The sequence below is a fragment of the Oryzias latipes genome, chromosome 16 (assembly GCF_002234675.1).
Source record: "Oryzias latipes chromosome 16, ASM223467v1".
NCBI classification, from domain to species: Eukaryota; Metazoa; Chordata; class Actinopteri; order Beloniformes; family Adrianichthyidae; genus Oryzias; species Oryzias latipes.
In genome coordinates this window covers 23,096,180-23,110,568 of record NC_019874.2, presented here as the reverse complement: position 1 = coordinate 23,110,568, position 14,389 = coordinate 23,096,180, and the positions used below count along the sequence as shown (strand labels likewise).

The 14,389-nt window shown below is 38.3% G+C and overlaps 1 protein-coding gene across 1 annotated transcript in view; it reads right to left on the bottom strand.

Annotated features, from left to right (window-relative positions):
* grik3 (glutamate ionotropic receptor kainate type subunit 3) overlaps nucleotides 1–14,389 on the bottom strand; it is a 159,325-nt gene that overhangs the window by 86,249 nt on the left and 58,687 nt on the right. Inside the window, exons 2-5 of the mRNA XM_020710304.2 lie at nucleotides 9,073–9,246; nucleotides 7,845–8,102; nucleotides 7,592–7,773; nucleotides 1,113–1,166 (exon numbers count right to left, since the gene is read on the bottom strand). Coding sequence (XP_020565963.1) covers nucleotides 1,113–1,166; nucleotides 7,592–7,773; nucleotides 7,845–8,102; nucleotides 9,073–9,246 — 668 coding nt within the window. The remainder of the gene's footprint in view (nucleotides 1–1,112; nucleotides 1,167–7,591; nucleotides 7,774–7,844; nucleotides 8,103–9,072; nucleotides 9,247–14,389) is intronic.

Below are 14,389 nucleotides of genomic sequence, written 5' to 3'. Positions count from 1 at the left end.
TCTTACAGGTAGGTATGGGGTGTCTGGTGGCGAAAAATAGGCAAACCTGGACGGGAGACACATGTAGCCCACAGACAATGTTAAGATCGCAGAGCAAAAATGTTTATGCACATTTTTCTACAGGTATGTGGCGGTTAACAGGTCATTTCGAACACTTAAAACATAAGTAAAGCTGAAGTAGGTGCGACTCTGGCGTGTCATATAGATTATTCGCACGTTTCTTCTGTGCAGCCTGGCTGTCAGAACTAAAATAAAATTAGGTAATCAGATTGTAGTTTGTGCGGACATCCTATAGGCATTTTACATATAAATTCCAAACCCTTTGCGTGTGGCATTTGGCCCTTTAACATCGGAGGTGTCGCCACGGATATCTAAAAAACATACCGGTGACATATCATTAATCTTTGGTGCAGATGTGGAGCGATCAACCTCCAATTGGAAGATCACAGGTTCGGTTCCCACCCATGTGTCGAAGTGTACTTAAGGAAGGCACAAAACCGCACATTGCTCCTGATGGTTATAGGTTGGTGCCAATATTCGGCAGTGGAGATGCCATCAGTGTATGAATGTGTGCATGGGTGAATGGAATTTAAAAGGGTTAAGACGCAGCCGCACCGGTCTACCACTCTCCATGGGTCCAGACAGCCCAAAAACCCACAGCACCCCTACGGTTAAACCCCCAAATGAGTGGATGTGACTAAGGCATTAGAGAAATTTTGATAACTTAGTTTAGAATTAGAAATACAGGAAATGATCTTTACAAAAAATTTTTTAAATCTCCTCCCATTTGATTGAGCATTCTTCACTTTTGAAATCTAAAATGATCCAATCTAAGTATATTCAATGTAAGTCAGAAGTCACAATTACTTTTGAATACTGATCTGGCGTTTCATCTTCTACAACCTCAAGAATGTCCATTAGGTTCACTCCGAAACATAATGTTTACTACTGCAAACCCAAGATTCCATTATGCATCAGGCTTGTCAAACAAAATTGATGGTATGGACTGGATCCAAACTCCATTGGCAATTTGCCACCATTCATCAAAAACTTAAGCAGTAAGGAGATGAGAACAAACAAGATTATTTGCATTAACAAGCATGGTACATTACCAGAGTGGTGAAGATATAGTGGTAATACTCCGTCATCATCCCCATGGTCTGGGCCTGAAAGGATGCAGAGATGAAGCACAGGAAAGAAAGGTGTGAATGAATAGAACCAGAATAAAGGGAATGGTTATCTTTTCATGTCAGACCATTTTAAAATCATAGCAGGAGCTTCAGAACAAACAACCCTAAAGATGTAAACTGACTGAAAGGAAAAGGGCCATCTTTTAATGAACATATTGACTAAAATGTTGTTTATTTCCTGGGCAAGATTGTAATGTTCCTGGCTTGAATATCTTGCACAATATCTGATCCACAGAATTATGAGAAGAGACAATTTTTGTTGCTTTTGTCTGCATCTAAATAGTCCCAAAATGCCTTGGGCATATAATGTCATCACGACACAGAAATGGCTCTTCAATTAAAGGAGCTCAGCAATCTTTGCTTTACATCCCAACACTCAATCGCTGGCACTTGGCTGTATATATTCATTCAAAGGCACCACATTCCCATGGTAGCATTGCTCCCCATTTAATTGTACCATCTGTTGTGGGAAAGCTCAAGGTTATGTAAATAAGATTTTGAGCTTATAGGCAGGCAATTTCACAACAAAAATCTATATCTCAAGTCAGATGCATGACTTTGAAAGTTTGTTTTGTAGTTAATACTGCGGTTTTAGCTCCAGCACACTACGACAGCCGTTTTCCCTTGTTTTTCATGTACAGAATGCTTGTTTTTTATAAGTTTTAATGTCATTACTTAAAAATAATGTAAGCTTTTTTTTTTGTTATTTTAGAAGGATGAATATGTTTTTTTAATGTTTTTTTTAAGATTCAGACATTTGTTTCCTCTTTGGGTTTAAGAATATCTACAATCTCACAGATGCCAGTTGAGTGGGGAAAGTTACCAGAACGGAACCACAAGCTAACACTCTCGCTTCCATGGTGTTGGAGATGAGGATAACTTGGAAGCACCTTCTCACACCACTGACCATCAATCTGTGACATTCTGCAGAGTCAGCAATGTTCGGTTCCTGGGGGTGTTCACCTTGCGGACAAGCTCACCTCCTCCATCAAAATGGCAGGCATCATAAAAATAAAAAAAAGGCAAAAACAGCCTAGTGGTGGCTCCACCCATTCTGGACACTAAAGAAGTCTTTATAGAAGTGCACCACTGAAATGTCATAACTTATAGCTTCACCCCCTATTGCTTGCAGGCCTGTGCTGGTAACCCCCCTTCCACCGTTCTTCTGGAGATTCACTGTCAGAGTGTGTTTGTAGAACTGATTTTGTCAAACTTCTCCACAATTCTCATAGACTATTCAAAAAAAGGTGCAGGAGCCACAGATCTCCTTATCCGAAACAGTTTTTCTGCTTGTTTGTTTTTTCACAGATCAAAATTAAATGACAAATTTTGGGCCCTTCAATCCACCCCCATCCTCACAGCGTTCATAACTATAAAGCTACGCCCACGTTGGGCAAAACGCACACTCAAGAACACTTATGGTGTTCACACTGGACTGTCGCTACCAGATACTAGTGCATGTCCTATTCCGATATGAAAGACTTGGTGTCATGCAGCTCTGCTGGCCACAAACTGCAGTGATTAATCTCTCCTCCATGATCAATTTTCAAACGGTTAGCACTTGTGCAAATTAGAAGGGATGCTGTCCATACATCCCACCAAATCTGAGTCCCTAATTGGTCAAAGTTTGAGCTGGTTTGACTTTCAATATGTGTTCAATGGTTATGCACTTTGTATGTAGAGCCGAAAAACTGTTGTAGAGAGACGTGAAAGTGCGTGTTTTGAATGTGGAAGTCAGAAACGCACATTTACAAGCGTTTATATAGACTTCTCATTGGAAGTGGTTAATTGGCCAAGCATTGCTGAGACCTTGACACCTCTCCATTTACTGTTAGATATTTATCTCTCCATCTCATATTAATAAAGCAAATCATTGTGCTCTGTTTTTTTTTTTGTTTTTTTTTTACTTTTTTTACTTTTCTGTTGAGCTAACTAGTCAAGGAAAATATTTGATTAAACAGAAAAATCCTCCCCTTCTAATATGAAGTTGAAAATAATCACATCTTATTAAACAAAGTCCAGCAATTTGCAATGACTGAGAGGTTTGACATTCTCAGAATGGCAGTATGGATAACCACATTATACACAAACCCTCATGTTAATTCAGCTTTAGTTTTAAAATTGCATTATTTGTAAATGGAACTATCAGCATGTGATGCAATTACTTTCAGAAACGGTATATGCACAAAGCCAACATCTGCAAACTTTTTAATGAACATATTTTTTCCAACAACATCTTTTTTTAATATACAAATATTCGTTTTGTGTTTCTAGAGAATCTTCTAGATCATGCATCTGCCAAACACCACAACAATTACTAGTTTTTCAATTGCTATTAAAAATGTTAATTAAATGTGGTTTCTATTCAACATTCTTGCCCCTGCTAATTTCAAATTCCACACAAATACTGGTCTTGTGGAGCAGAAAGAAAAAAAGTGAGAAAATATCAAGGTAAAATAAAGTTTAAATCAGAATTTTTGTCACATATTTCAAATCAAACACTTGTTTAGTTAAGTGCTTTGGGAAATTTTCCAGTCAAAGAAAAATGCTGTTTTTGCAGAGTTTTTTGTTCACCAAAAATGTTTCTAGGTTTTCATGTAAAGTTTTCACTGGTATATTTTGATTTAAAAAAATGTTTTTATTTGAGAAATGGACCTTTCATAAGCTACAAATACTAAAGGGATTGTGAGGATTTAGATACAATCAAAACTCAAAGGGGGTTCAATTCATATTCTGCTGCTGTGTCTTTTCCTTCAAATTCTGAAATGTAAACTGGACCCGGCTTTTTCAGGTTGCTACGATGGCCCTTTATCTTCATAGGAGCAGAAATGAATGGTCAAAGAGACTAAGAAAAATGAAATGGATATTTATTCAGTAAATAAACTGTTGGGATGTTTGCTTAGTACTGTGAGCGATACAGCTTACTGACTTTCTGACTCCATGCCGGCCTGTACTCACATTCAGTTAAACTTTTCTGTGGAAGAGCATGGCAGTCATTGTTCTGCACCCTCAATTTCAGTAGGTGGCAATTTGGATTCCTTTAACTGGTTTACTATCCTCCAAAAAAAAAAAAAAAAATTTAAAACACAAAAGAAGAAGGGCTGTGTGAGCTTCTCTACCACTTTAGACCAACGTTTTGTCTTTGTACTACCAGACATATGGTTTTACTAATGTGTTTAGAGGAAAATTGTTGTTTTATGAAGATTCCAGTACAACTATATGAAGCCAATGGGCGTCATGATTTTCCTTATTTTCATAATAAACTTCTAACAACTTCTTTACATTGAGTTTCAAACATACTTACGTACTATACTATAGACCTGACATACTAGACAGATATTCTCCAACATCACCCATTGGATTCCTACCAACAAAAATGAAGCCAAAAGTGGGCGGGCACGTTGCTCCATTTTCCTCTTGCCTTCTGCCTTTGTCACATGCACCAATACGAGGGTTGACCTATATGATGCTGAGGGTTTTTGGGTCGTCTTGGCCGGCAGAAGGTTTTAGACAAGAGTGCCCACATTCTAAAAGGTGTGTCTCGCTGTTCCCTTGAGGCTCGTCCAGCCACCTTAAAGGACATCACGAAAACGGAACATACCATTGTCTTTTGTATGGTAAGTGTATTGTGAAGTATTTGTAAGGATAATGTAGTTAAGCACATCTATGACATACAGGTGATAATAATAATAATAATGGATTGGATTTATCTGCGCTTTTCAAGTCACTCAAAGCACTTACAGTGTCTCCATTATTCATTCAGTCCTCATCCATACTTGGTGATGGTAAGCTACTGTTGTAGCCACAGCTGCCCTGGGGCAGACTGACAGAGGCGTGGCTGCCAGTTCACGCCTCCGGCCCCTCTGACCATCACCGGGACATTCATGCACATTCACACACCAGTGGAGCCACACTGGAGGCAAGGAGGGTGAAGTGTCTTGCCCAAGGACACAATGAAAGTTGGCTGGGGGGTAGCGGGGATTGAACTGCTGACCCTTCGATCATTGGACAACCCGGTCAACCACCTGAGCCACTGCTGCCCTGGTGACCGGGCCTTAAAGGTGATGCCTTCGTATGGTGCCATAAGGCCACACTAGTCATTAGTAAGGTGTACATACTGGCTACTTATTAGTGATGTGACATTCATGAACAAATAGAATCTTTTGAACGGCTCATTAACTTGAACGATGGGAATCGACTCGCGGTTCTTTATTGTGTTCTTTTTCCTCTGAACACGAGTTTTAAACGTTCACAGAAATGCCCCAACAAGCTCACCCTTCTAATTTCAGATGCAAATATCACGTAAGTTGCGAACACCCGGTTCACACAGAAGTACCTCCATGAAAAAACAAAAGAGGAGGGAGCCTCTGAGTCTCAGCATGTGTAGCTAGCAGGGCAGGGGGGGAGGGTGGAGGAGAGAAGGAGAGCCCTCTGGTTTAGGTGTTAAATTATCAACATATTTCAAAGTACACATACACACTCATACTCATTTTTACAATGATTTCATGTCAGATTTTCATTTCATGTCCACACATGTCATATTGAGCTATAATCATAAATGATTATTACGATCAGATCTCAGCCTATCATTCCTCCATGAGATTATTTCCAGGATTAAATAAAGAAACTCCAGGTTGGCTTTCCAAAAATTTAATGAATCTAAAAAGAGCTAAAAGAGCCAGTCTTTTGAACGGCTCGTTGAAATGAACTGATCCAAAAGATTCGGCTCCCTGAAAAGAGCCTTAAATGCCATCACTACTACTTACAGACTGCATGCAAGTGCTGCCCGGACAGGGTGTGCAGATGATATGTAAGTGCCCAAAGTATTCCCATACAAACTGTGCTCGAATTGCCTAACTTTCTAATTTCTAACAGTCAGGTTTAAGCATGAAGCAAGTAGGGGCAAACAAGGACTGCACACTTATCACTTGAACAACACTTGCACAGTGCACAGGTTTTGAAAAAAAATTAAAAACCTTGACAAAATGCCTGTATTTCACCCTTCCCCCCACCCTCTGACTCACACTTCCCCCTTACTTGATGTATAAGTGCTCGCTACAACCCGCTGCCCGCAGGATGCCCATACAATAAAATATGGATGAACATTTTTGCTCCATGGGTGGTCTACGTAAAGCAAACATTTTAAATTCTATGCGGGCCACCGGCGGGCCCCATAGACGATTGTCCATTTTTAGCCAGCCCATGTCCACCTGTAAGGGCAGTTGTGACAAAGGCATTAGCTATGTTATAAAATCAGTATATGTTCGGAACAACATAAATTAGAAACCCTGTTGGGTTGACCCTTAAGTCAGCAAACATGTCAATCACAAAAAAACTAATTGTGTTTAAATGCCTTTTTGCAAATTAGAGTTTTTAGAATTCAAAAATATCAAATAAAGCAATATACACAATTGCCCTGTGTCAGACTGGCGACCTGTCCAGGATGTCCCCTGCCTTTGGCCATTAGTGGCTGGGATAGGCTCCAGCAGCCCTGTGACCCAGAAAGGGACAAAACGGCTTAGAAGAAGAATGAATGACTATGCACAGTACCATAACTATAGTATCATACTGGCAATATAATAATTAAATGACAAATGACAGAGATTATAAACACATGAAGGAGGTAGGTGAAGAACAGGTCTTTTTTTTTTCTTCTACATGCATTAAAGCTGAAATCAATTAAGTTTAAATAAGTTTGCCAAACTTTTTTTGCCTTAAAGCCTTCTATTTATACTTTTCGAAAGACAGCAGAGATTTTCTTGCAGGGTTTGCAGTGATGCCAGGAGCATGTATGTGTCACCTCACATCTCAACAGCTAGGAGAAGAAGTTATATAAAAATAAATAAATAAATAAAACTTTCAATGCAATGACGCCTTGTACAAGCATGTTAATAGAAGTTGACAGCGTACTGAACGATGGGGGGATCCACCAGCCTGTTGTTGACATCTCTACAACATCAGACCACCCACACATTTTCAGTTTTGTACATCATACTGACAGCTTTTGGTTGATTGACATCTTTTTAGATAAATACACATTTTCATATTCATATTCTGCTTCAGTGATGTTGGATTCTTGCTATTGATCAAAAGAGAATTTGTCTCAAACACATTTCTTTGAAGATCTTCAATTTTAGGTTTTGCCCATAAATGTTTGTAAAAACAAAAACACAAAAATCGTGTTAACATAATTGACAATTAGGATTTAAACTTTTTTGATGTTCTCTTATAATCTAAACCTACTAATTGAATCTATATTTTGGACAATACTACTGTACATAAATGGTGACAAGTGAGAGGATCACGATGGCTGCACTTGCTTGACACACTGATAAAATGGAATATCGATATATAAAGCCCCAACCTTTGAGTAGTGTTTTCTTTTAAAGTTTCCACCTCACCTGTTTCAGAATCTGAGCTGCCATGTGGTGACTGCAGTCAAAAATGATGCGAAATTCCCGGCCTCTCTTCATTTCTTTGAGGAGGGGCCTTGTATCTTCAGTGTCAAGAGGAAGCTGGCGGATCTTTAGTCGGATGTTATACCTGGATGGTGCCATAATCAGCTCCTGTAGTCTTATAAGACCTGCAGACAAAAGTAAAAGTGAGGGTATCCGTGTGTGCATGGTAGGAAACAGAAGAATATGGTCTGCTCACCTGTACTATCATCATATACAACAGTGGCTGTTTTCCATTTGAGATACTGCACCAGGTCCAAGATGGCATAGCTTAACGATGAGTAATCAGGGTATAAATTGGCATAAAAGCTGTCCCTGTTATCCATGGGATGGTGTTTCCACCGCACCTGAATGTGCGGCACTTCCAGGGCGTTGCAGATGGACTGCACAGCGTTTGATGAGGAGCTGTGTGAAGGCCCAAATATTGCAACAACTCCTAAGGAGAGCTGGTCGCAAGCTAGAGGGGGAGGAAAAGACAAGAGCTCGAGGGATGAGTGAGTGGCATGCTCTGAAACCAAAGAAAGCAGGAACTCAAGGTGCACACACTGCAAAAACAGGCCCTCTGGATATAAGACAGAAATTCTAAAATCTTTTAAAAATCTGCCAACAGGTTAAGAAAAAATGCCTTACCAAGGATTCATATGTTAAGAAAACATTTCTAGTTGCTAAAACATGTTTTCTCAAACTAAATGCCCTGTCACACTGCCACTATGTACATTTTGTGCATATTGCATGGATAAAAATCAATCATACATGAATATGCGTGCAAAAGCAGAAAAAAGTTGTTCTCACTCTGTGAAATTTTCACAGATGTATAAAAAATGAACCACGGATAAAGTATGAATAACCCACGCAGAGAAAACATTAATCAAGGTAGAGCATGAACCATGCAGGATTATTGCAGCATTTACATGTAAGTCAATAGTCATTCTTGCATAAATTGCATTGTGCGCCTTATTTGGCGCTCATAAATGTGAAATGTGCACCATATACGCAACATAAAAGTTATACATCGGTGGTACACGTGACAAGTTTGAACTGCTCAAAACCAAATTCCTGTAAAGACCTGTCGGCTAAAACCCGCAACGGACATCTGCCCACATTGACATGACGAACACAAGAAACACTTATGTATGTATCACGAAATACCGAAATTTTATTTTATTCATATGGAAAATGCGCAAAATGTTTGCAGTGGCTTTGTGACACAACCTTAAGATTATTTTGCTGTTGAAAAACGTTCTTGTTGAGAAATTTTTTTGCAAGACAGAAAACAAAACAGATTTTCTTGAAATAAGGCCTGTTTTACTTGCTTAGAATTTGTTTTTTGGAGTGCAAAGCTTAGTGCATAGAAACCATCCAGAGTCCCGGGCTCATCCACACACCGTTACAAAAATCCTTCACTGAACCCAAATAAAAACACTTACCTTTTCTTGATGCCTCAAAGCTGTCATAGATATTAATCCTCTGTATATCATATGTTAATGTAGTGTTTGGTAACAAAGTTCTGTTTCTGTTTATATTGTTGACAGCAAATTTAAAGGCAAGCTCCTCCGCACTAACGAGAGAGACAGGTCCATCCGTTTGTTCGAATATTCCACCTAAAACACAAAGCAGGAGACACACACATGAGACCGTCAGAACATGAATGTGATCACAGAGACGAAAATGACAGTTTTGAATAGGGTTTAATGGAGAGAAAAATACTGATGGGCATTTGCTCTTAAGGCTGGAAGCAAGGCAGCATTACGCTTTTCACAAGGTTTTACATCTGTTCAGCAAACATGCAGCAACCCTTTCCATTTTTAGAGAATACTGAAGCAAAAGAGGAAAAAAAAACAATATTAGCTTTGAAGTCTGAAGCCATAATGGATTTAAGGAGTGTGCATCTTTGTGTGTTTTTATGCTTGTCTGTCTCTACAATTGTGACAGCAGGATGTCTCAGGCTCTTGTCTCTCCATTAAGATACCCTTTCATTTCACCTGCACACCGCTGTGGTAGAGCAGATAACTGAACTCAGCCACTTTTCTTTTACTTGAAATTCAAAGGAAGGTATTCTTTCATTTTTCAGATAGCATAGCCTACTCCTTAAAACTTGCAAAACATGTCTACATGAACATCAAAGTAGAATTCTGTCTTCAGATGATGTTGTGTGCGTTTGAGCATCAGTCCATCACCACATCCTGCAAAGCAGAGTGAGCTCCTGAAATTTTGGAGTTTTCTTTTTTTTTTTTTTTCAAGTTCAAGCAATAAAACATTTATTCATTTCCCTATTCTGTTTTTCCCTTTCGGGGTCACGGGGCTGCTGGAGCCTATCCCAGCCACTTGTGGGCAAAGGCAGGGGATGCCCTGGACAGGTCGCCAGTCTGTCGCAGGGTAGAATGTCCTCAATCACACACCCATTCACTCTCACACTCACACCTAGGGAGAATATGGAGTAACCAATTAACCTCTGAAGCATGTTTTTGGACGGTGGGAGGAAGCCGGATACCCTGGAGAGAACCCACGCATGCACGGGGAACACATGCATACTCCACACAGAAAGGTCCCCCAGCTGGGACTTGAATCGGGGCCCTTCTTGCTGTGAGGCAAGAGCGCTAACCACTGCACCACCGTGCAGCCTTAAAACATAATGAAAAATTTTAAATGCTTTCATTTTTTTTGTGCAAAATAAAAGCAGAGTAAATAATCTTAGATACTCAATTTATTATAAAACCAACATATTAAATAAAAATGTAATCAATGAGATAAAAGAAATAACCAACAATTAATTAATTAACTATGTTATATTCATTTAACCTCTTTACACCTGCGTCCACATGTGTCAACATCCCATTTTGGGTTATATTACTACAGTAGTTAACTTTGCTATCACATAACAAAAATTATTTAAATAGACATATTAAACAAGAGCCTGGGTCTTCAAAGATTAAATTTACCATGACTTACTGTTATTTTTTTATCCTTCACATGCCCTTTAATTACAAAATATGTAGTCCTTTTTTTCAAATTTAAGGTAAGTATACAGGTTAATTTATTTAAAACTTGCAGCTAAATAAAAAATAAAAAAAAACATTTGGATATAATTCTTTAACAGTGATAGTTGAGAAATGAGTCTCAACAAAAAGTGTTGTTTAATTATTTCACTTAAAAGTTTGGTTTTAAATAAGGGGAGTTGCCACCTGTTTTAGTATGAGTAGCCCATTTCATGTGTTGGTATTTTAACCCTTGTGTTATCTTAGATGATCCCACCCTTGCTTGGACGTGTTCTCCCTACCATGACAAAGGTGGATAAAGGTGGAAAGATTTCATGTAATCCATGGACACCAGTGAAGATCACAAATCATTGAAGAAAAAAGGTTCAGCGCACTGTCTAGTGGGTCTAGATGACCTAACTCCCAATGTTAAAGTGCCTAGGATAGTACAAGGGTTATAGGTTATGTAGTGGGCTGGCTATCTCAACACAAATAGTGTGTTATAAACTGTATGTTCTTTTTTTTACTGTCTGGTGGATAAATTGATGAAAACAATTACATAATTGAAAGTATAAATGCTTAAATTAGTTTTCCTTTTTCCTCTTATATGTGTAGATTGTAATGCTGTGTTCACACTGAATGCCACTCATATGACAGATTTGTGTCAGCTCCGTTTAATTTAGTGCATATTAAATGAATATGAATATGTCTGTACATTGACCTAACATGAAAAACGGAAGCTCCTTGACGGAGATATCGCATTTGTTGAGAATGCTGCTAAAGTGTCGGCTGACCTGATGGGTTGTTTTAAATGTACAAAACTGTGGACATGATCTTCATGTGTTAAAAAGAATAAACGGCCTTTGTTAAAGTGCTGTTTAGTGCAGATGTTTTTCCCTTAAAAATGGGAAAAATGAAACATTTTTTGCCCTGTACCCAAAGTCATTTGTCCTTCCATTGCTGAAAGTTCGTTCATTACATCCCTCAAACGAAAATGAGAAAGTTCTGTTATGCTTGATATATTTATATTAAAGTTATGTTTGTGCTAAGAACAACCCCAGAATTTCTCAGCAATAAGTAGTTTAATTATGATATTGCTGGAACTAATAGAAAAATATAAATAAAAACTGGCCACTGCTCCAAGACTGAAACAGTCCTCGCCCCAGAATTCACGTATGCTCGATAAAATAATAAAAGTAACATAAACTGTCAAACATAAGAGAGCAAAGTTCCTGCATGACAGGACAAAAAAACGGTTGAGACAGCTCCTTAAAAGGCAAAAACATCAGTTTACACACCCTCCACTCTCAACAACATATTTTTTTTTACTGAAGCCAAAATTTCTCTTCTGTCACTTTTGGTAGCACTAAATAAATAAACAAAAGAATTCCTGTCATCAGAAGTTACAAATGTCTGTGCTCAAGTTAAACTTTGAACACAGACACTTGTCAAGACAGATTTCAAAACACTTTTTCCACTCCAAGATCAAATACAACAATGCTTTAGTTATTTCTACAGTTTTGCTCCATTTTGCTTCTCCTCTGTTCTGAATTAGATCCATCTTTGAATTGACAATCATTTTCAATTGTATCCAGAAAGGATGCAGGTGAAGTTTATTTAATGGTTAAAATAGGTTGATTTAGAAAAAAACAGTCAAATGTTGTTTGTTGTCTGACTGTGATGTGAAGAAAATACTCTGTTTTATTTTGTAAAACCTTGAAGGAATGATTTAGGAATGGGAAATTTGTTAAATTAGAAATGAGTTAGTTTTAAAGCGTTTATTTTCTGGATTTTTAGAGCCACTAAAATCTCTTGACTATCAGGAATGCAAATTTGTTCTATGCAGATGACATTTCTAAGCCTGACTATCTCCAAACCACTGCATAGTACTGAAATAACTCCTATTGGTATCTACAGGGGACATTTGGGGCTTTTTAATAATAACAAATTTGAAGGGGTGGGGCTCTGGGAATTGTAGTTTTTGGCGGTTTTAAATACAAATATTTACTGGACATTTAACTCCTCCACCCCTTATTCACTCATCAAGTAACAGGACAATAACCCAGTAGTCATATTTCCAATAAACACTACATTTTTTATATTTGCATCTGCATACATGGCACGTATGTTTTTTTTTTTCCCACACTCCTGAAGTAGTCAGCACAAAAATAACCTGAAATCCCCATCAGAAGTAACAACTGAAGAAGCTACTCAGATGAGAAGGGAAACGTCTTCTCTGTCAACCTTTATAGTCCACTTTCCCTGAAGAACAGAATCCTGTGATAACTTGACCTGGATGACTGAAAAACTTCACATCACTCCTTATCTGACAAATGCATTCCTACAGACTGCAAAAAGAAAATCCATCTCCTTTACCAGCCTGGATAAATGATGAAAATGTGTTCAGAAGTATCAGTGTAGAAAGATTACAATGTATTTTTGATTCAGGGACCCCCAGAAAACATGGTAAGGAAGATAATCAATTCAAGAGCTCAACAAATTCTTATTGAAAATTAGTACAAAAAAAAAAAGTTACAACAAAACTTCAGACTTTATTTGCCTCCAGTCAGTTTTGATCCTTTACTTTTCGGAAGAAAAACTATTCAAAACAGCATCCATACAATTATTCATAGGTGAGAACTGCTGATAGCCTTCTAAAACACATTTGCCGAAAGACAGAGTGGAAAAATGACACAAAGGTGAAACTTTAAACTGTTATACTCTGTTTCATTAAAGCAAAGAATTTGCTAACAGTTATTGATAGTGGTGGTAGTGTTATGGTCTGGGGCTGATCTTCAGATTTTAGTAGGGGTTTATTTACAATATTTTATTAGTCAAAATAGCCTTACAGAGATGAATCTGATTGAAATATTGTTTAACTGAGAAAGGCGTTTCTAGTTAGGGTGATTTAAAATAACTGAAAAGATAGAATCATACAATATCTTCCATTTTGAGGTAAACGATTTGCAACAAAATTTTGTGAATTTTATATTGATGTGTACATATATCCATCCATTCATCCATTGATCTTTAGAACCTGCTCAATCATTGTGAGGTCACAAGGTTGCTGGAGCCAACCCTGCTACTGTTGGGCGACCTGTGGGTACACCCTGAACAGGTTGCCAGTCTGTTGCACACACACACTTAGAGACAATTTTAGAAACACCAACTAACCTATGAAGCATGTTTTTGGACAGTGAAAGGAAGCTGGAGTGCCTGGAAGAAACCCACACATGCACAGCGAGAACATGCAAATTCCATACAGAAAGGCCAAACCCGGGATTCGAACCAGGGCCTTCTCGCTGTGTGGCAAGACGCTCACCACTTTGCCACCGTTTGGTCACGTTGTGTTACCTAAAGTTTTTCACTGTCTGTCAGTAAATAGTATTAGGAATGTACTGATGCTCCAACAGTGTGTCATGCTTGACCTTCTCTTTCATCTAACACTCGCTGCAAAAAACAGCTTCAACTTCATTTGATGGAATTGACTTCACCATAAAAAAAGTTAAACGTTACATTTACAACAGATTGTCCTCCGTAGCAAGCACATTCTTAATATCATAAGTGCATGTTTTTCGACTTCACTCCAACACAGCTTTCTTCAGGATTTTGAAAGCTCATTTAATCAACTTTGCAAAGGTTTTAACCATTCATGTCCAGCTGACACATTTTTTCCTGCTGGAAATTCCATTAACCCATTTTCTGTTTCCCCTACATCTGCATCACATGGAGCTGGAGCCATCTTGAGGCAAAAGGCAGAGCACACCCC